This window comes from Odocoileus virginianus, chromosome 9 (assembly GCF_023699985.2).
Source record: "Odocoileus virginianus isolate 20LAN1187 ecotype Illinois chromosome 9, Ovbor_1.2, whole genome shotgun sequence".
NCBI classification, from domain to species: Eukaryota; Metazoa; Chordata; class Mammalia; order Artiodactyla; family Cervidae; genus Odocoileus; species Odocoileus virginianus.
Window position 1 is genome coordinate 59415181 of NC_069682.1, and position 21495 is coordinate 59436675.

A 21495-nucleotide genomic window follows, 5' to 3' on the forward strand; every position below is an offset into this window, starting at 1 on the left:
CTACAAGTGTCCTTAGCTGTTACACGGCAAGAGTACAAATTGGAATCCAGGACTGACTCCAAAGACTGTGTGCTTAAACATTTTGCTGTACTTCTACTTAACAGCAACTCTGGGAGTCTTCCATAACTAGTTCAGCTGTTCCATCTAATTGGTCTTCAGATCCTGTTAAGTCCACCTCCAAAACTTGAGAATCATTTCTTTCAGAGCTGCCCCCATTGCCACAGCCCACATCCTTTATCCCTACCCTCACTGACTGTAGCAACTTGTCATTACTTTCATTCTCTCTGGTCCATTTGTGCTGCCTCAGAATGATCTGTGGAAGACTTTAGTCTCAAATAGTTCTCCACAGTGGTTCCTCCATTCCACAGAATATTAATTCCAAAACTCAAAAGCCTATCACTCAAAGCTTTAACTCCTTCCAACGCCTCCTTAATTCTTACTCTGGCTCCAGCCAGTCACATGAACTATAGGCCATACTTTTTTTTTTTTTTTTTTACTTTTATGATTATGATCTTGTTCAATTCATTCACCCCCCTCAGTCTGGTTTACCGTATGTAAGATGGTCATAATACTCCTGTGCTTATCTTGGGGTCCAGTCACCCTATCCTTCTTCCCCTTGCTAAACACTTTTCAAATGTTTCCCGCATTCAATAATCATTTGTGTCCAATCCTTTTTAAAAAAAACTTTACTTTGTAATTACTTTAGATTTACAGAACTGTTGCAAAAACAGTACAGAGAACTCCTGCACAACTCTTCACCCAGGCTTTCCCCAATGTTAACATCCCATATAACTTGGTACAATTATAAAAACTTGACCATCAATAAAATAACCCTCAACTTTTATACTAAACTTTTTAAACCTTTATACAGCCGTCACCAGTTTTTTCACCAGTGATTTTCTCAGTCTCGACCAATCTGTGACAGTTCCTCATTCCTTCTTAGTGTTTCATGACTTTGATATTTTTTGAAGAGTGTTTCCCGGACACATTGTAGAATGCCCCTCAAGTTTAATGTTTTCTCATAGTTAAGGCCATGGATTTTTGTGGAAAAAAACAAAACCGGAGGTGGAGTGCCCTTGGTGCATGGTATCAAAGGGCATGTATGAATATGTCCTGTTTCCAGCTATGTTAACCTGACCCTCTGGTTTACTCATTGTAAAGTCACTATTCAGCCCTGTTAACCTGCGGACGCCCATGGAAAGAGAACCAAGTCCTCCCCAACTGAGGCTACGGTGGAAAGAAATTTGGGAACTAGATCATCTGTGTTGAAATCCAGCAAACTCCAGTGACTAGAAGAAACTAAATTGAGTCTACTGGAGTAAGGGAGGGTGTCAGCCCAGGCTGTTGGCACGAGGTTCACTATTTAGTAAATCATTTCCTGCTAGAAAACACAGTTTTGTGGAAGACGGAACAACACAGGTCTAGAAGGTGAGGGAGCACAGAAATGTGAAGTGGCTTCTCCAAGGGAACACAGGATTCAAAGTGTGCAGACTGCCAGACTAGCCTTGACCACTTCTCAGAGCCTGCATGGAATATTCCCGAGTCGCTCTGGAGACCCCCAAGGACGCTTGACTCCAGCCCGAACTCCAGGTTTTCTCGCGTTTTTAGAGCATTTGGGCTTCGCGCCTTGTTTTTGCCTCAACCTGAGAGCAAAGGCCTCAGCACCCCCAGTCCTCGCCTTCAGAATCGCTCATCACCCTCCACCCAGAGCTAGCTCAAGACTTCGGTTGAGGGTTGAAAGCCTCTTCCAACAACGCGAACCAGCATCTTTTCGGCACAGTGGGAGTTAGGAATTTTCCATAGCTGAAGTGCTCCTTTGCTCTCTCGCCGTTCACTTTATGATTGCACAAGGCAAATTCCCCTCGAGCCCTGAGGGAGCTGACTAAGACCCGCCTACCCGCCCGCCTCGCCGTCCTACGCTGGATTCTGATAGGCTACCGAGGCTGTCCGCCTTGACAGGGAGTTGTGCGCAGGCGCAGAAAGGCTGCGAGACCGGGCTGAGGGCCGGCGACTCGGAGCTACCGGATCGGTCCGAGATGGTGAGTGTCCGCTGGGAGCTTGTGGCAGGCGGCCGGGAGGTGGCCGAGCACGACTTTCCACCACCATGAGCCTGGCCTTCTATCCTCCGGGGACGGCTCTGAGCGCCTGGCTGGGCATCCGCGGGGCTGGGCGGGGTCGGACCCGAGCTGTCTGGAGGGCGGAACTGGGGCGGCGCGGGCCTCCAGACTCCGAAGGGACTGAGGCGGGGCCACCGGATCCTGCAGTCCCTTGACCGGAAGCAGTTGTTTAGGCCTCGGCTAGGGGTGGACGGAGGTGGGGAGGCCTGCCCACAAACCCTTGCATCCTAGCATCCTAGCATCCTGGACCTTGTTGCGCGACTGTAACTATAATGATTACATTTACAGGAACCTTAATTCGTATCTGGCTCTGCTAAACGCCTCCCCATGCCTACATATCTACAAGTAGGTACACCCCATAACTATGTAGGTGTACCTACGTAGATAAGTAGGTACACCTATTATCCCCGTTTTACATACTTGGAATCTAAAACCCAGTGAAGCTAAGTGTCTTGCCCCCAGGAAATGGCGGAGGTGGATTTGCACCCTAGAAGCTTGATTGCTGTCTTTGTGTCCCCGTCGTTCTTTCGAGCCGCTGGGACATGATGCATGAGTCAGAAACGAGCGGGATCCACCCTTGGGGTTCCTGCCCTGCTGGCTGGAACTGTGGGTTCTTTACGACTTTACAGGTTTGTTTTCTTGTGTTTTTAATCCTCCCAACTTTAAAATAACTTGAGAAGACCTTTTCAAGGTTAAATCAGGTTTAAAACCGTTCCCACGTTTAAAGCCTGTGAATGGTTTTTAAAAATCTTATATAGTATATTTAAAGACTATAAGAAAAATGGAAAAGGAAGAAAAAACAATGCCATGATCTGGAGTTAGGTAACGACTTATGATTAGGTATATTACTCCTATTAGTCTTTTTCTCTTCAGTTCTTCCTCTACATAGTTTAACAGTGTACTTTATATAGTTAGCTAGTTTATAGTATAGAGGAAGTAACTTCATCTTTCACATCACTTTTTAAACTGTAAAAGAAAAATTAACTTTTAACAGGTAAATCTTATACACAGTTAAAAAGAAAATCTGAAAAGATCTAAGTGAAAAATAGATCTCCCACCCAACTGTGACCCCCAACCTCAGTCTCCTTCAGAAACAAACATTGTTAGTTTCTTTTATTATATCTATATGTATATATCAGTTCAGTTGCTCAGTCATGTCTGACTCTTTGTGACTCCATGGACTGTAGCACACCAGGCTTCCCTGTCCATCACCAACTCCTGGAGCTTGCTCAAACTCATGTCCATTGAGTCGGTGATGCTATCCAACCATCTCATCCTCTGTTGTCCCGTTCTCCTGCCTTCAATCTTTCCCAGCATCAGGGTCTTTTCCAATGAGTCAGTTCTTTGCTTTAGGTGGCCAAAGTATTGGAGTTTCAGCTTCAGTATCAGTCCTCCCAATGAATATTCAGGACTGATTTCCTTCAGGATTGACTGGTTTGATCTCCTTGCAGTCCAAGGGACTCCCAAGAGTCTCCTCCAGCACCACAGTTCAAAAGCATCAATTTTTCGGCTCTCAGCTTTCTTTATAGTCCAACTCTCACATCCATACATGACTACTGGAAAAACCATAGCTTTGAGTAGATGGACCTTTGTTGGCAAAGTAATGTCTCTGCTTTTTAATATGCTGTCTAGGTTTGTCAGCTTTTCTAGCAATGTCTAGGTTTTCTAGCTATATCATAGCTTTGTCTAGGTTTGTCATAGCTTTATACACACACACACACACACACACACACACACACACACACATATATATGAGACCCCTTTTTCTTACACGAATCAGAGCTTCCTGCAACCTGTACCATGCTATTGTGTATTTATATTCATAAAAGCAAAAAATACTTTAGATGCATGTTTTAACAAATTTAAGCATTACTGAAATACGTAACTTAGGAAAGTGTGTGTAGTCCCCATCTCACTCCCCTCTGCTGATCACGGTTGACAGTTGGATACATCTTCTTACAGATTTGTTTAGTGCATAAAGCACATTTGTATATAACATGTTTATTTCATGAAATTGGAACTGATGTATTTATACATATTAAGGTGACACAGTGGTAAAGAATCCGCCTGCCAGTGTAAGAGACAAGGATTCGATTCCTGCGTTGGGAGGATCCCCTGGAGTAGCAAGTGGCAATTCCATGGACAGAGGAGCCTGGCAGGCTTACAGTCCATGGGGTCACAAAGAATCGGACATGACTGAGCAAGCACACACACAAGCTTACTTTAGGTTATATGTATAATCTCATTCTTTAACTTTGTTCACTAAAAAATACCAGATATTTTTTCATGTTGATACATACAAATCTGTTTTATTCTTTATAGGACTATTTTCCTATTCCATTGCATTATATCCACTTAGGTGGTTTACAGTTTTTCACTCCAGACAATGCTGCAGTACTGTTGGTTTTTTTTTCCCCCACTCATGCTCGTGTTTATGTAGCGTTATGTAGTAGTGATACTTCTAGCGTGCACATTTTAACATCTTTCGGGGGTTGTTTGTGTGTGTTAGTCGCTCAGTCGTGTCCGACTCTTTGCGACCCCATGAACATTTTGGTAGAAAATGACAAATTGCCCTTTACGCTGGTGATGTAATAAAAATCAGCTATAATTAGCATCCAGTGTTGCTCCATCACACAAATATTTTCATCTTTGTACATTCTCCTTCCTCTTTGTTCATGTATTCACATTCAAGATGTACCTGCTAGTTTTTTGTTTGTTTGTTTTAATACCCAAAGACATATAATTTTGTTGCTATCTCTCTTTGTAATGAATCATTTTTAGTGACTACATAATAATCAATGAAATATTTTTATCATAATTTGCCAAACCATTCCCCCAGTATACATTTGGGTTACATCTAGTTCTTCAGCAATAGAGATAACGCTGTGATGAATGTCTCTGAATGTGTAGTTTGTTTTTCTTTTTTTTTTTCACATTTATTAGATTATTTCCTTAGGAGAAATTCTCAAAGAATTTGAAGCAAGGGGATCAGCACATGTGATTCTCATAATAATGTAGTCCTGTAGCTTTCCCAGAAGGTCTATTGCCTTTGTACCAGTTTTGCCGTAATAACTGCCAGCGTTCAAAAACATAACCTCGGCATTGCTGTAATTTTCATGTCTTTATTTACAGGGAACATTGAACGTTTTTCTTGTGTTTGTGGTTTCCTTGAGGTATATTTTCTCCTCTTATCCTTTTTGCCCACTTAATTTTTAGAGACTTGCTGTTTTTCTTAATCATCCTATGTGATGTTTTGAAATTACTCTTTGTTCTGTTATATTTGATGCAGATGTTGTCCCCTCCTTGTAATTCGTTTTTGTTTAATAGAAATTAAAACTTTTTTATGCTTGGTCGTCACGTTGGTCACAGTTTCTTTGTGAATCATTTCCCTCAGTGGTTATCCCTCCTGTGCCAAACCAGTGAATAATCCTGGAGTTTTACTGCTACTTGTTTTTTTATTTTTGGAGTGTTTTTTGGTCTGTCAGCAGCATGCACCTAGGAATTAGAGAACCCAGGAGCCTGGTCCCTTCTCTGGTGCAGACACCCATGTTAATAGAAATAAAGACTCGGGGTGCTGAGGATCCCAGCCGGGCTCTTTCTAGGAGCAGGGCAGGAATTTTGAGATGTGAGCCAAACCCGAGGCGTTACATATCTACTTAGATATATCTGGTACCAGTCAGCTAGCACTGCAGGGATAACAGACTTTAGAGACAGAGGTGGAATGATTTGGATGGCTGGTTAGGACTCCTCGTGCATCTGCTGATGTTGCTGTGGCTGCTCCTGTCTTTATGGCATCATTTGTTTTCTTTCTTTGCTCCTTCAGGGCTGAACCTGACATTTGTTTTAAGCAGTTTCTCCTAAAGGCAGGTGCCTACTGCCTCCTGTAGACCTCATGACCTCTACTCCCCCATAACACCACCCTACTGGCTGTGGTCAGGTTGGAGAAGCTATTCTCTAGTCTTCCAGGAAAAAGTTCTTATTAAATTTGATTACATAAAAATTCAGAACCTCTGATTATTGAAAAACACTGTAAACTTAAATTAGAAAAGTGGGAGAAGTGTAATTTATATGATGGGCAGAAGTCTAAAATTTCTAACGTAGAGAGTTTTTGAAAATCAATAAAATTAGTAGAAAAAGCAAAAGACTCGAAAAAGGAGAGATGCAAACAGTCAATTCCAGCTTAACTTCACTGATAAGTTTTGTTTTTCTTCTGACAGCCTCACTGATAATTATTTTTTTTTTTTAACATATATTTATTTATTTGGCTGTGTTGGGTCTTAGTTTGGCATGTGGGAACTTCGTTGCAGGGCACAGATTCTCTAATTGAGGCCAGGGGGCGCAATAGTCATGGTTCCATGGCATGTGGGATCTTAGTTTCCTGACTGAGGATCGAACCCACATCCCCTGCCTTGCAAGGCAGATTCTTAACCACTGGACCATCAGGGAGGTCCCCTCGCTGATAATTCTTAAAAATTAAAGAAAGGTTGACTTTCTCTTATTTGGGTTTTGCCTGTCAGATTAGCAGAGAATCAGAAACCTTCCATTACTGGTTCTCTCTATTCCTCGAACATGCCAAGCTCCTTCCCATTTCACTGTGTTAGCTTTCATGCTGCTTCCTGGAGTAGTTTTCTTTCTCGTCATTTAGTTCTTGTCTTAAGGATTACATCCTCGGGTGTTCCTGACCACACTCATCCAAGAAGCATCCCCCTGCCCACCCCGCCCACCTGTACCCTGTACCCTGAAAGAATATTGCCACTTGTTTTTGAAAGTCTCTTATACCAAAATCTGAACTCGTGAGGATGGGGACATCTTCATTTGTGGTCAGTGGTGTATTCGACACTTCTCTTGACCTACTGTGTGTCCTTGGGCAAAACACTTCTCCTTTCTGAACCTTGGTTTCCTCCTTGTAAGATGGAGCTCATGCTAACCATGGAAGGTTCAGATGAGACGTGTCTGAAGACATTCATCCTAATATCTGACCTATAGCAGATACTGAGTAGGTCGGGTATACTTGTGTGTCCTGCCTTTCTTGGTAAGCATGTTTACCTTTTAAGCAGCTAGATCTCAGTGGTTAGTTCTCATTAAATTAAGGATCATCTACACCCCCACTCATCGTGTTGGGTACTGTAAGCTCAGGGTACTGTACTTTAAAAGGTTGATTTTTATAAGACACAGTTGCGGAAATGGTTTTTATTTGTTCCTTAAGTATCTATTGAGCCTATACTGTACCAGGTACTGGGATTACAAAGTCTGGGTTCCTGCTCCCAGGTTACCTTGGGTCTGGAGGAGGAGATAAGCAGAACAGACAGTTATACTCATTGCTGATAAGTGCCATGGAGTCAGGGTGCCTTGGGTACCTAGAAGATGGGCAGGTATCCAGAGCAGGCCTCCCACAGAGGCTCATGAGCAGAGTCCAGAGACTTGGGAGTTAGTTACACTTGGTGGTGAGTGAAGGAGAGGAGGGTAGCCCGCTTTCAGAAGGAGCAGCACTCACCAGGCTAGGCCGGGCTCAGGCAGGCTGTGCTTGCCCCCTGCAGTCCATTCTCCAAACAGCAGCCAGGGCATCCTTACGAAAAAGATCTTGTCATTGCTCACCTCGAAACCTGCTAGTGGCTCCTCACACCCCGCTGCCTTTAAAAACCAAAGTCATCACTCTGGTCTATGATACCTCTGAAATCTAGTCTGATCCTGCCTCCCTCTCATCTGGCTGCCTGCCACTCACTGTCCTCAGCCACACTGGCCCCTTTGCATTTTTTCTGGAAGACTCTCCCTAGAAATCCACCTGGTTAGCTCCTTTGTTTCCTTTCAGATCTCTATTCAACTATCACCTTAGCGAGGCCTTCTCTGACCACCTTGTTTAAAATTGCCATCAGCCCCTTGCTTTCCAGATCCCCCATCCCTACTGAATCTGACTTTTGTATTTTATTTATGCTTTTGCTTAAAGTCTGATTCCCTCTGCCCACCCCACCCCCAGAGTCAGCTTCAATGAGAGCAGGGTTTTCATTGTATTTTGTCCAGTACAGCATCCCTAGGCCTAAAACAACACCTGACACATAGAAGATTCCCATACAGTTATTGAATGAATAACCATCTTACAAAATTTCATCTTTTTCATTTAAGCCTCACTTTCCAACCTCTCAGGGTATTTTGGACTTTGATTCTGGCATCTTTAGCTTTCCCCATCCCTAGTTTGATTGCATGTTGATTGAAATGTCCTAAACTACGTCCTACTTATTCTTTTGTCTTTCTACGCTCAGTCATGTCCGACTCTTTGCGGCCTCATGGACTGTAGCCTACCAGGCTCCTCTGTCCATGGGATTTTCCAGGCAATAGTGCTGGAGTGGATTGCCATTTCCTTCTCCAGGGGATCGTCCCAACCCAGGGATCGAACCGGGTCTCCTGCATTGTAGACAGACTCTTTACCATCTGAGCCACCAGGGTATTTTTATTCTTACAATGCTGAGACTGCCAGAGCTCCATAGTCCCAAGTCAGAGATCTCTAATCTCTTGGATACACAGAGAGATGGGTTTAAAAATGTTTTTAAATAAAAATAATAGAGTAAAAGAGGCTGTTTAAAAAAAACAAAAGAAAACCTTATCTATAGTTCCCTACTCTCGGTGTGGCTTTTTATTTCGTTCATGATCCTTCTAGCCCTCTTCTTGTTTTCATGTGGATGCCATTTCCCAAGCACTTTCTTTTTAAGGTGTTATAAATATTCTGGTCACCATTGTTAATGTGTTATATTCCTATGAATGGACATTCATAATCCCTTTGACATTTTCCCTAAATATTGGGCAGTTTTGGCTCTTCCTGCTTTTTGTTATTGAAGATGTCACTGCAGCAAACATCTTGCCGTACTCTCCTTTTAATTCTCTTGGATCGTTTCCTTAGGATGAATTTCCAAGAGGGTTACCAGGTCTGGTTGAGTGCTATGTAGTATTGACCACTATCATATAATACTTGATTGCTCCTCTCCAGAATAGTGTGTGGTCAGAGCTCAGTGAAAATCTGATGAATGAATTAAGATCTCATCCACGCATAACCTACTGCATTGTACTTTCAGTCCACATAGCTAGCCATGTCCTTTTACCAAGACTCCAGATTACAGAGGCGTCAGGCTGTTTGCCATTTTGTAGGAGGAACTTGTTTGCCCTTCCCTCCAGCATTTGAGAGTATTCACACATCAGTGGAGAGTGGGTGGCAGTGACTGGATTGTGAGGCTTGGGCCTACTAGAAAAACAATCTTTCTTTGTGCTGTCTTCATCCTCTGTTGAGAAGCTCCTCCTCTGGGCCAGCTCATCAGCCTGTGAGGGCGGAGTACCACTCTCTTTTGGTGAACAGAGCCTCTGTGTCCAAGAGTCCGACCCGCAGCCTGTGAGGAGCTCCTGACTAGATTCTGGATGGGGCTAGGAGGGACCTCCTGAAAACAAACGCACTTGAATACCAGTTTCCATCTGCAGGGGGAGTTAGGCCTAGTTCAATTTAACAACTGTTCATTGTGTCCCTGCTCTGCAGACCATTAGAGAGACTCTAAGTCAAACAGCACTTATTAATTCCCAGAGAGATACAGTCAAGAGTTCAGGGAGTCCATTGGAAATGGCCAAAGGCCACTGAGTTGGAATCCATAAAGGCTTCATGGAGGATGTGATATCTAAGATGATCCTGAAGAATTTGTTGTATTTCAGCGAAGAAGAGGCCTTGTTTGGTAAAAAGCTGTGGAGGCAGGGAGATACAGGCATGCAGGTGGAGAGTGGAGGGAAGGGTAGAAGAGACGGGAGTGATAACAGAGAAGGCCTTGCCTGGCGAGGTGAGGACTCACAGTCTGATTGTCCACTCTGTTTACAAATCACATGTGCCAGAGTAGCCCACCCAGACCAGCTCCTGACGATGCAGGATTCATGAGCCCCTTCCTCTGCCTTTCCTCTGGCTGTGTGCTGTGTCACACTGTCCCAGGTGCCAGCTTATTAGTCACTGAGTCCATCCTCATGGGATCATTTTGCTTCCTTTGGAATGTGCTCTTTGGGCCACAAATGACAGTGTATCTCCTTCCTGTTAGACACCTCCATTTGGAATTTTTAAAATCATTAGTTTCCTCTGGTTTGTCCCCTAGCTGAGTCATGGATGTGCCTGTACTCCTGGGAATGGTATTTGAGTTCTGCTGCCTACTAAGTGAGGGGCAGAGAGCCCCTGGGGGGCAGAAGGGGCAGCCCCACCCCACACTGGGAATGTGATGGTTTAGATGCTGGTGCTGGCCTCAGGGCTGTTCTAGGTAGTCCCAGGGAGCTTGAAGGAGGTGGTGCCACGTGCCTGGGTGTTTGTTGTTGGGAAGTGTGAGTCATCTGCCGGGGGTACGAGGGAGCTGATCCAGGCTTCCTGACCGCTCTAACCTTGGTTGTATTCTCTCTGGCAGGCAGAGGTGGAGGAGACCCTGAAGCGACTCCAGAGCCAGAAGGGCGTGCAGGGAATCATCGTGGTAAACACAGAAGGTACACCCTCCTTCCAGCCATGAGCTGAGTGCAGGCCGGCCTTTAGAAAAGAGCCCAACACAGCATAACACTTGCTTTTTACTAAACCTCTCATGTACCTGATCTAGTTCTCATCCTTTTGTTTTTTTTTTTTAAATCACCTCCAGTTTCCTAGCACTATTACTAGAATTCTAAATTAAAAAAAGGAAAAATCCTCCCTACCCTACTGCCCTGACACGTCATACTTCTCAGCATGCCGTACTTCTTCAGTCAGCCCTTGTCCAGTGCCTTTTCTCTTGGTCATAATTATAGTTGTTACTCTCTTGCATCTGTTTACTCATGAGTTTTTGTTTGGGGTTTTGTTTTGATTTTGCTCTATGGTTTACATGAGCAAACTTTTTAACTTGCAGTACACTGTTTATTTTCCATTCTCCCTTTATGTTGTTTCTGCTTCTCTTTTTGCTATGTAATACTGCTGTCAACTGCTTTGGGCCTATAGTTTTCTTTCCTCTTCTGGGACATTATTTCAACAACTGTAAAAGGGTACATGCTAACTGTTCTCAAACCACAGTAGACATGATGAAGAAGGAGACCAATATTATCACACACCTGTTCTCTGCCAGGCCACGGACTGGCAGATCATTTCTGTCATACCTTGAAGCGGCTCTATTGTCTCCATTTTGCAGTGGAGAAAAGTGAGTCTAGAAATTTGATTTGCCTGCCATTATAGAGCCAAGATTTCATCCCAAAGCTGGCCGAGTGCACTTGTGCTCTCTCTCCCACAGGGTTCCACGAAGGACCAGAGAGTGGCTACTGGACTGAGTCCCAGGCCATGTCCAGGGTCACCCAATTGGGACCCCCTACCCCGTTTTCTAACCCAGTGCATTCAGTCAGCTTGGCTTTGTTTGAGGCTCCTTGAGAGCCTCTGTGTGTATGCATTGTCATTCTATGCCTTATTTTGGAGTGGCAGAATTCTCAACAGTGCCTGCTTAAATAGAGCAGAATGAAAGTCACCACGGGTGACAAATTGAAGGTGGCATGTCCTCAGAATGTTTTCCAAGTCATCAGACCCCGGCCAGCCCATAGCTGGGTAGAATGTGCGCCCCAGCTTTGTCAGGCTCTGATTAAACCGTGTGGTCACTGCATTCAAAGGAGGCAGTGGGGTAGGGAGCCTGAGGACACTGGGAGGCATCTCAGGCCCACCAGTAATCAGCTGGGTGGCCAGGGCTTTCCCTTCCCCTCTTCAGAACTTAGCTGCCTTAAGCCGCCTTCTTGGTCCTTGCTCCAAGGAGCTCCTTGCTCCAAGACCCAGAAGACTTGGTATGAGACTCTTCTGTAAATAGACATTTTTGACCCCAGTTGAGGAGAAATTGCCTCAGGGGCCGACTCCCCAGCTGGGACCCCCTAGACTTCCACCAGTATTCCAGACCAGAAGCCTTCATTCTTGTGTTAAAACTGCTCCCAAAGTTGAGCTTTTTCATTAGGAAAATATAACCCCAACTTCTTACCTCTTTGAAACTGATGAGCACTTATTTTTTGTATACTAATGTGGCAGTATGGCACAGTAGCTAAGAATATGGAATGTGGAACCAGACTGCCTGGGTGTGAATCCTGACTCTACTTTCTTATCAACTATGTGATCTTAGACAAATCACTTAACCTCTCAGTTTGTTTCCTCATCTGTAAAATGTGGACAGTCATACTATCTTTTTCTAAGGGAAGTTTTTAGAACAGTGCCTGATGTATAGTAAATGCCACATGAATATCAAAAATTCTTGTGTTTGTGTTTATTTATTTATCCATCTATTTATTTGCCTGTTTGTTTATTTGATGGCCGAGCCACACAGCATGCAGGATCTTAGTTCCCTGACCAGGGATCGAACCTATGCTCTCTGCAGTGGAAGTATAGCGTCCTAACCACTGGACCACCAGGAAATTCCATGTGTTTTTTAATTTGTGGTCCATTCATAGATCTCCCACTTCAGATTCTCATTTACATTTCACACATTTCTGCAAAGCAGGGATGTTTGCCCATTTTTCAGATGAAAGAGTGGAAGCCGAGAGCAGTCAGGTTGACCTGCCCCAGATCACCCAGCCACAAATGGAGGTGGTCAGAACTCACTGCTCTGGGGGACCCTTAGCCCCTCTGAAGGCTTGCATTAGAGGTGCTCAGTCAGGGTGATTGTATTAGGGATCTCTGATACTCCTCTGGGGCTTTCCACCTCCGTGATTCAGTTCAGCTGCCTCTTCCAGCAGGATGTCCTCCTGACCAGCTCAGCCTGGAGGGATTGCTCCCCACCCCTGAAATCAGGACATGCTCTTGTCCCAATCACTTACCAACAACCTGCCACTGCCTGGTGATGTCTCACCCTTGGCCAGATTTAAATGATGTTTCATAATAAAAATGTACCTTTAAGCAGACTTAACCAAGATTGGAATGTAAGGAACATCCTATTTGTACCCTCCAGACCTCCTGCCATCTGCTGCTACCCACAAAGGGCGAAATAAAAGTCTCAGATGTGTAAGTCCCTGAGGGCAGAGCTTTATCTCTTGTGATCATTTCTGTATCCCCAGTACCCACAGTAATGCTGACACAAAGTTGGTTCTCAATAAATACCTGTTAAGTTTTATTAGTGTGTTTTGGTGGGCGGACCTGGCTATACAACCTGACAGAGCTGACCCCCAGATTCGAAATCATGGCTTTGAGGTGACTAGCCACCACTGCAGGCGCTCAGCCCCCGTTTGTGGAGGCCATGGCCTGCAGTAGGCTGCCTATTCACTTGGCTGTCTTTGAGGTGTTTCCCAGCTCTGGCATCCTGTGAATCTGGAATTCTCTCTTGTGCTTGTTTGAAATTATCCCCAGTGTTGGTCCCTGCCCTCCGTCCCCACCCTGCCAGCTCCATGTTTTCATTTTCATTCTTACAGTGAGCCAACAAGACGTTCATTTCTTTTCTCCCTTACACACCTTCTCACTTGGTAGACATGTGATCACACTCTTGACAGTATATTTGAACTACTAAAAGCACACTTGTGTCTACTCATTTTTTAACAACAGCCATAAATATTTGATGCAGTCTCCCTAAAGACACTGGTGAGCACATCAGATCTGCCTCTGACCCTTCAGGAGCGTCCAGTCTGCTGGGGACAGGCGTCACAATCACTCCCGTGCAGGCATGATCTCAGACTTAACTGCCTTGCAGGACAGCGGCATGGTGCTGGGACTGTAGAATGGGGGTGCTGACCATGTCCGGGGGTGGAGGGAGGCATGAGGGACAGTGGGAGTCAGGGGAGAGTAGGGAAGGGAAAGAAAGTTCCAGGCAGAGGGACCTGAGAGAAGGTGGCCTGATGGAATACAAAAAGAAAGTCAAGAGGTTTGACCCCACCCACCCCCGCAACCCCAGACTTTGCCAGGCCTCAAGATTGGCCCCTCAGGTTACCTGGGGGTGGGGTTTATAACATGGGTAATGTCAGTAATAAATCAACACTTACTCTGTGCATGCTTTTGCTCAATATTCTCAGATGAATTAAGACACATTTAGTCCTCCCAGCAGCACGGTGAAGCACAGGCATTATTTTATAGATGAGGAAATGGAGGCTTAGGTTAGATCACTTGTGTTAGGCCACGTAGCCAGGAAGGGGCAGAGCCAGAGGAGAAGCCCAGGTCCTCGATTTCAGAGTTCCTACTGGTCATCTCCCCAGCTGCTTATACTGCTGTCTCGAGGAAGGTTCCACCACTGAATGAGGCCTCTCGGGGCCCTGGTGGGTACCTGGTTGCCACCCAGGACACAACATCTGCCCTGGTGACCTGGTCGTCTTCTCCTTTAGAGGCAAGTGATCACTGCAACCTATCCTCATAACTCTACTTGGCTCAGAGCAGCCTCTGACTCACTGCTTCTCTTGCTCCCATGCCCGCTTCTGCCCACACTCACTATGCCATAATAAGACAAGGTTTGGTGAGCTTCTTGCCACCCATGGGTAGGTCTGCAGGTGACTGTCTTTGGCTGATCCTTTGGCTGGTCAGTTATAGGCCAGAAGGCGGGGTCCTAGAGCTGAAATCCAGCCACTGATGTGTGGGGAGTGACTTGGGCCACACTTGTCACAAGAGCCTGTGCCCTGAGCACTCGGGGCCTCATCGATGGAGCCTCTAGCTGACATGTTACAGTGATTCATAGGCACCTGATGACCTAGTCATGGCCTGAAGTGTCTCAAGCTAAGCCCCATTCCTCACCTCCATGGCAACAGGCACCGTCCAGTGAGGGTGGGCCATTTAATAGTTCATCGCAAGGAAGCAGTCCTCAAAACAGAAAAGGCTTGGCGTAGGATGTTGTTCACTACGAGGTGATTAAGTAAAAAATGCAGCCTGAGTCCCCAGCAATAGGGGAATGATTAACCCTGGAATAGGCCACTTGTGGGCTCTTTGAAAGCAGTAGCAATGCTGTTTACAAGGGTGTGTGCAGATAGAGAAACAGGCTTTAACTTGGGGGCACAGTCACATGTGTAGACAGTGTGTTTATGCTTGAGCCCTAAGCCTTCCTTGTTAGGAACTAGAGCAAAACACTAGTGATGGTTCTGTCTTGGCACAGGCTGACCTTCCTTCTTGTACTTCTCAGTATTTACAGATTTGTAGGAACTATTCTCTTTGTTCATATTCTCAGTATTATGAGTAATAGTCTATCCTTCTGGAAGGTAGTTGCTGGAAGCCAGTCAGTATGTGGCCCTGTGAAGGAAGCCCAGCAGTGAAGCCAGCAGGCCTTCATTGCAATCCTGGCCCCACTGCTTGTGTTTTATCTGCTGTGAGACCTCAGCAGGCCACCTCATTGCTCAGAGTTTTGGTTGCCTTGTTGACAAGTAAAGACGGTGACGCCATCCTTAGAGCAGTTCTGGGGACTGGAGCTAACATCCTTCAAGTGCTCAGCACTTGCCTGTCAAGTCCTCAGTGAACAGTGGGTGATGACTGTTAACTGCCAGTCTAGGCTCTGGAATTCTGGGTGTGGGGCTGGGAGCAGGGCAGAAAGGCACTCCCAGGGTTCTGCTCAGTCTCTGCTCTCCCCTCAGGCATTCCCATCAAGAGCACCATGGACAATCCCACTACCACACAGTACGCCAACCTCATGCACAACTTCATCTTGAAGGCCCGGAGCACCGTGCGTGAAATTGACCCCCAGAATGACCTCACCTTCCTTCGAATTCGCTCCAAGAAAAATGAAATTATGGTTGCACCAGGTAAGGGGTCTTCCCCACCCCAACTTGAGAGCAGACCCTCACTGTGCGTGCCCTGTAGCTGTCAGGAAGTCTTTGGGTATGGGTGTGTCCATGGGTTCCAGAGAAAGGCCTAAAGAGCAGAAGGTACAGATTTGAGTGTCTCATTGCCTGGCCTGTCCCAGCTTGCATCCCCAGCGAGTCCTCATTCACAGTGTCTCTAGGCAGACCCTGTCCTGGGTTCTGGGCTGTAGTAGGGAATTATGGTGTCATGGAGGGGGTAGACATCAACGTGTGTGTGTGTGTGTGTGTGTGTGTGTGAATTGCTCAGTCATGATTTGGGGGAATTCAAGGAGCACTTGGGAACATGGAGGAGGGTGTGATTAGGCCTGCTTGTGGCAGGAGGGAACATTTGAGCTGACTCTGAGGGCACAAGTTAAGAGGAAGCAAGTGGGCTGGGATTGGGGGTGGTGGAGTTGGAAAAGCTATGCCTGAAGAAAAAAGAGTTCAGTGATTCTAAACCAAATTGTAAGGCAAAACTCCATGCACTCATTTTATTCTAAAAAAAAACCCAAAAAATATTAATTTGCCCACTTCTTAAATACAGTCCTGTTTCTCTGGTCCCCATGCAGACAATCTTTCCTCTAGCATGGGAACGGGTTGCTTTGTTTCCACATGAAGTACTTGGGGAATGTGTGGTACAAGCAGTACCTGTCTTAGCATCTATTCTCAGGGTGACAAGATGCTCACCCTGAGAGGCGCCCCTAAGCACTGGGCCCACAGGAGGGGTCAGCAGGGCCACCTGCCCTGCCCCACTTCACTCACATGCACGGCCTGGTGTGGTAGACAGCCTCCAGCACTGTTTGCAGTTATCCTCTCTCACCGTCCCCTTTGTGGCTGAGCCCTGAGGTGAGTGTGCACGGGGTGATGGAGGTGCCTGCAGTGCAGCCTGTCTAGAGCAGCAGGATGTGTCTAGGAAGGAGGGGAGGTGATGTGTGTGGTCCAAGTTAGAAGGGGCCTCAGATGCCAAACTCAGCTGTCTGGACTTGACTTAGTGAGCGGAGGTTTTTTTCAAGGCAGTCAGTAATAGGATTGTGACTGGGGCCCTGGACGAAGGCAGGCAGGGGCAAGGCTGGGACAGTGACTGGCCCTGGGCTTGCGACACAGGCGGCTGGCTGGCTGCAGAATTCTGAGGTAATTTGAGAGGGGTCAGCCCCTCCTTGCAGCAGAGCAGCACTGCTCCTGTTCCCAGGCCTGTCTGGGCCCAGTGGAGCTGCTTGGAAGGATGGGAAGGAGAGACCCATAGAGCCAGTCACAGGGGCCCTTAGTTTCCTGGGGACACTCCCTAGAGGGCTGAGGACAGAGCAAGTCAGTCACAATTGAAAACAGAATAACTTCAGAGTCATTTATTCCAAAGACATACATACATTGTTTATCAACGTAATCATTGTCTAATGGGTCTCAGGCCAACCAACCAATGATGAGGTCTCTGATTCTGTCAGAAAATAGACTGTAGCGGGCACCCCAGCTGTTTTCCAGCTTCACCTCTTATGAGTCTGACCTTAAGCAAATTACAGAGCAACAATGAACCTGTTTCCATCTCTGTAAAATGTCTGGTAAGGGGACAGTCCTCATCTGGTTGATGGTCCTCACCTGGTCCTCATCTGGTTGAATATATTGGCACGAGGTCGACAGAAAGCTTGAGATCAGATTTAAACTCAAATCCCTCTCAAGACTTCACGCGCCATGGTTACAGACAAACCTCCACTCCCCTAAAAGTTAGGCTGCCAACCCTCCAAATCGGAGCAGACCTCGTGCCCCCCGGGAGCTCGAAGTGTGAAACAAGGACAAACGATGTCTCCAAATCGCCAGACTCTCCATGGACAGCATTTCTTGGCTTAAGGCTTCTAAGAATGTCTGCTTGGAACACCTGAGTTAACACAGGGCAATCAAGCCTTAACACACTATTTCCCACAAAGCACTGGAGTGCTGTTATTGAATGTGGAGCCTGGTTGTTTGGAAGAAAAGACATGAGTATTGCTAATAGTATCTTTTCATTAGTTTTGCCGGTAGCTTGTTATTTCTATTTTTATTAGTGATTTTTCACTTAAACAGATTGCTTAGCCATGAGACTTGGTCATATAATAGCTGCTCCTTCTGAGATGTCCATCGTCAAGGGAAGAAGCAAGGTTCAGGCTTGAATCTGAATAGACACAAAGCAGACATGGCCAAGGCTTATCACGTGTTCAGCAAGAGGCAGCCCAGAGGCGCCCAGCACCTGAGTCAAACTCAGCTCTCCCACCTGGCATATTAGCCTTGGCTTGGCCAAGTCATTTAATTCTCTGAGCCTTAGTGTTCTCATTAGTAAAAATAAGAAAACACTGGTCCCTGCCTCATAGAGTGATTTGAGGATTCACTGAGATGCTGTTTGAGAAGGGATCAACCCAGAGCCAGCATGGGAAAGCCTTGGTAAATGTTTGAGTGTGATTATTAAGTGGGCAAAGTTTAAACACTCTGCGCTTCCCGTTTCCTCTTCTGTAAAATGAGAGGCAGTCAGGCTCACCCCAGAGGACTTGGACTTGCTATGATTTCATAACGGACATTCCTCCTGACTGGCTTGATCCCCAGAGTTGGAACTCAGGTGCTTTGGCCCCCTTTGACCTGGTGCCTTTGAAATTTTCTAGTCCAGAAGGTTCTGGAAGATCAGCAACTGAACTTGTGACAGAACTGACATTAACCCAAGACTAGCAGGGTTGAGGTTAGAATTCCATCTTGGATACTAACTATCCTGGCAACCTTAAACAAGTGGTTCTCCCAGAACCTGCAGCGTCAGCATCACCTGGAGCTTGTTAAAATGCAAATTTTTAGGCTCCACCTCAGACCCAGTGAGTCCAGGTCCTCTGGGTGGGGCCATCTGTGTTGTTTTAAACAGCCCTCCAGGTTATTCCAACAGTCTGTAGTTGGAGAACCAGTACTGTAGGCAGTTCATTTAATCTCTGAACCCGAGCTTCCCAAAAAACTCGATAACCCTACCTCCCTGTTGGTACTGGGAAGATTAGAACTGAGGATGCTCTGCCGAGCACCACCGGTGGGTAGGGTTAGGAGCCCGCTTCCCTATAGCGTGTGTGCAGAAGCCCGTACAGGAAACGTGCGGGTTCATCTTGTTTCCCCAGCCGTGGGGAGTCAGCCTGAGCATTGATGCTTTTTATCCCTCTCCACCCCACCAGCGTTTTACAGTTGGTGATTGAATGATTTACTGGCTTTGTGGTGTGTTTTTCTCCCATTTTACAGTTAGTGATTCTTTTTTTTCTTGTTTCCTCTCTTGCAGATAAAGACTATTTCCTGATTGTGATTCAGAATCCAACTGAATAAGCCGCTTTCTTGGCTCCCTGCGTCATTCCTTAATTTAATGCCCCTCAAGAATAATAGCGTTTAATCATGTCCACTGACGGGCACGTGGAAGGCACGTTAGAGCCCTCCCAGACCAGTTCTTGACCGGGTGGGCTGCAGCCCCTCCCACCCCACCAACGTCATTCCTGGCCAGCTGCCCCTGATTTTCCAGGAGGAAAATCACGTCCAGGTTTTGGAGCAAGAGCTTGTGAGAAGCCCACACCCTGTTTCCTTCTGACTTTGTCGCCCTTGGAAAAGGCTGTTTTTCTTTAACTAAAAATAACCAGAATGCTTACCCGGCTGGCTGTGTGTCTTTAAACACTGGGTTGAAAAGGCCTCGCTTCCTGTGTGATCACATGGTCTGGAGGCTGAGCCTGCGCCGCCTGCAGCCTGGGCTCTGTGCCCCTTCAGCACCTGTGGCCACGCTTGCTGAGCTGGACACGGTTTATAACTGCTGTCCTGGCTTCTGGGCCTCTCGTCCCTCCCATCCCTTTTATCATTCCTCATCCCCATCCGTGTTTTGAAAGATTTTTTCCTGACTGCACTTCACTAGGGAAAGGAGAGTGAAATTTGTTGAGTGCCAGGTGTGGCTCATATCACCCTTGTAGCTCGCTGTGCACAGGGTGGTACAGCGTCTTAACGATGAGGAAGTTGGGTTCTCAGGATTGGCTTGCCTGAGAGCTCATGGACGGAGCACAGGCCTCTGATTCCAGCAGCTCTGCTGTTTCCATCCTGCCTTCCCCAGAAATCCTAAGTGGTCTGGTTCACCCATGTGTTCACCCTGAGTAAGCATCCGCCTTCCCTTAAGGCGCGGAATGGGGTGCAATGGGGGCGGGTTCAGGGGGCGCGTTACCACTCAGTAAAGCCAAGCCATAGGCCATTGGTCATCCAGCAGCACTCTGGGGTTTTTCCCTCCAGAAACTACGTGAATTTATTTTGTGTTAGTGTTTGTTTTTGTCTTTTGTTTCTTGTTTCAGTGGAAAAGGGCTTCCCTGGTGGCTCAGATGGTGGAAACTCCCCCTGCAGTGCAGGAGACTTGGGTTGGATCCCAAGGTGGGGAAGATCCCCTGGGAGAAGGGAATGGCAACCCACTCCAGTATTCTTGCCTGGAGAATTTCATCTACAGAGGAGCCTGGCGGGCTACAGCCCATGGGGTCACAAAGAGCACGACTAAGACGACTTAACACGGACAGAGGTTTAAAGATTTAAACTATAAAGCAGATCTTAGCTCTCCCCTCCTTGTCCTGCTCCCTTCCCCAGCAGTAACCTCCATCTCCAGTGTGAGTGTGTCCATCCAACAAAAATGCTTTTCTAAATTTTCCAGTGAAGTTTCCTTCAGAGTATACTCCCAGGGGAGAGTATACCCTTGGGAGCCTAGGTGTAGTTTATAAGGGCTCAGCAAAATGTCTTCAAAATCTGTTTTAGTGGAAGATCATAGGAACTTTGCACTTCATAATCTGTTTGTCTTAATATAGAAATAATCCTTTTAAATACTTTCCCCCAAATCTTCAAGCACACCTGATCCTCTGGCAGTCGCTGTGGACGGGAGGCTGTGATCACAGACACTGGTCAGTAATAATCTCAGAGATTCAGGGCTTGAAAGGAAGTGCAATGTGACCACCATTGTCTTCTCTTTGTTCTCAGAGGCTATTGAGACTTGGATTCAAATCTAAGGTTCCCTTGTCCTTCTATCTTGAGTTAGTTCAAAAAGAGTAGCAGGGGAAGATGGTCTGATTAACCAGTTACCCCAGAGGAGAGGTCAGGTTTCTATTACAGGACTATAGGAGGTCTGGCTCCGGGGCAAGAGTTTGGAAATGGTTTGGGGACCTGGCCCTCCTCCCTGCATTTAGTTCCCCAACCATTCCCTCTTGTTTGCCTTAAAATTCTCCATCATAAAACTTCCCTCTAGGCCCTGAGGAAAGTTTGGGCTCCCTCTGGCTTTGTGGAAAACCAGATGGTCTATGAACATAAAGATGCTACACCTCCTAATCGCCTGGGCAGTGGAACCTCACACCCAGGAAGCTTGCCTTGGATTCATCCCACTAAATAATGCTATAACACATGCGAATACCCTAGTGTTTTCTGTACTTAGAAGTAGTAAGTGGACGGGAATAAAATAACTGCTAAGGTCAGAAACTGACACTGGAGGAAGGGCATGGCTTCTGGGTTTCAGAAGTATATTTGCCCAAATAACAGGGCGTTTCTATTCCCAGCGTTATGGGGGGGAAAAAAATTTTTTTTTTTTGACTGCACAAAGTGGCATGCAGGATCTCAGTTCCCCAACCAGGGATTGAACCCACACCTCCTGCAGTGGGAACACAGA

The 21495-nt window shown here is 46.3% G+C and overlaps 1 protein-coding gene and 1 non-coding gene across 3 annotated transcripts; one reads left to right on the top strand and one right to left on the bottom strand.

Annotated features, from left to right (window-relative positions):
- The first annotated feature begins 1933 nt into the window (after positions 1–1933).
- DYNLRB1 (dynein light chain roadblock-type 1) lies at positions 1934–19467 on the top strand. Of its 2 annotated transcripts, none has more exons than XM_020889145.2 (4): positions 1934–2039; positions 10529–10604; positions 15639–15806; positions 19111–19467. In XM_020889145.2, exons 1-4 carry the CDS (start codon positions 2037–2039, stop codon positions 19152–19154), a joined length of 291 nt encoding a protein of 96 aa, XP_020744804.1. In that variant the 5' UTR covers positions 1934–2036; the 3' UTR covers positions 19155–19467. The 2 variants fall into 2 exon arrangements, with proteins under 2 accessions (XP_020744804.1, XP_020744803.1); XM_020889144.2 differs by lacking the exon at positions 1934–2039 and adding an exon at positions 2635–2746.
- Positions 12446–12518, bottom strand: TRNAG-UCC (transfer RNA glycine (anticodon UCC)). The gene has a single exon. It is a non-coding gene; the product is annotated as a tRNA-Gly (tRNA).
- Positions 19468–21495: the final 2028 nt, after the last annotated feature.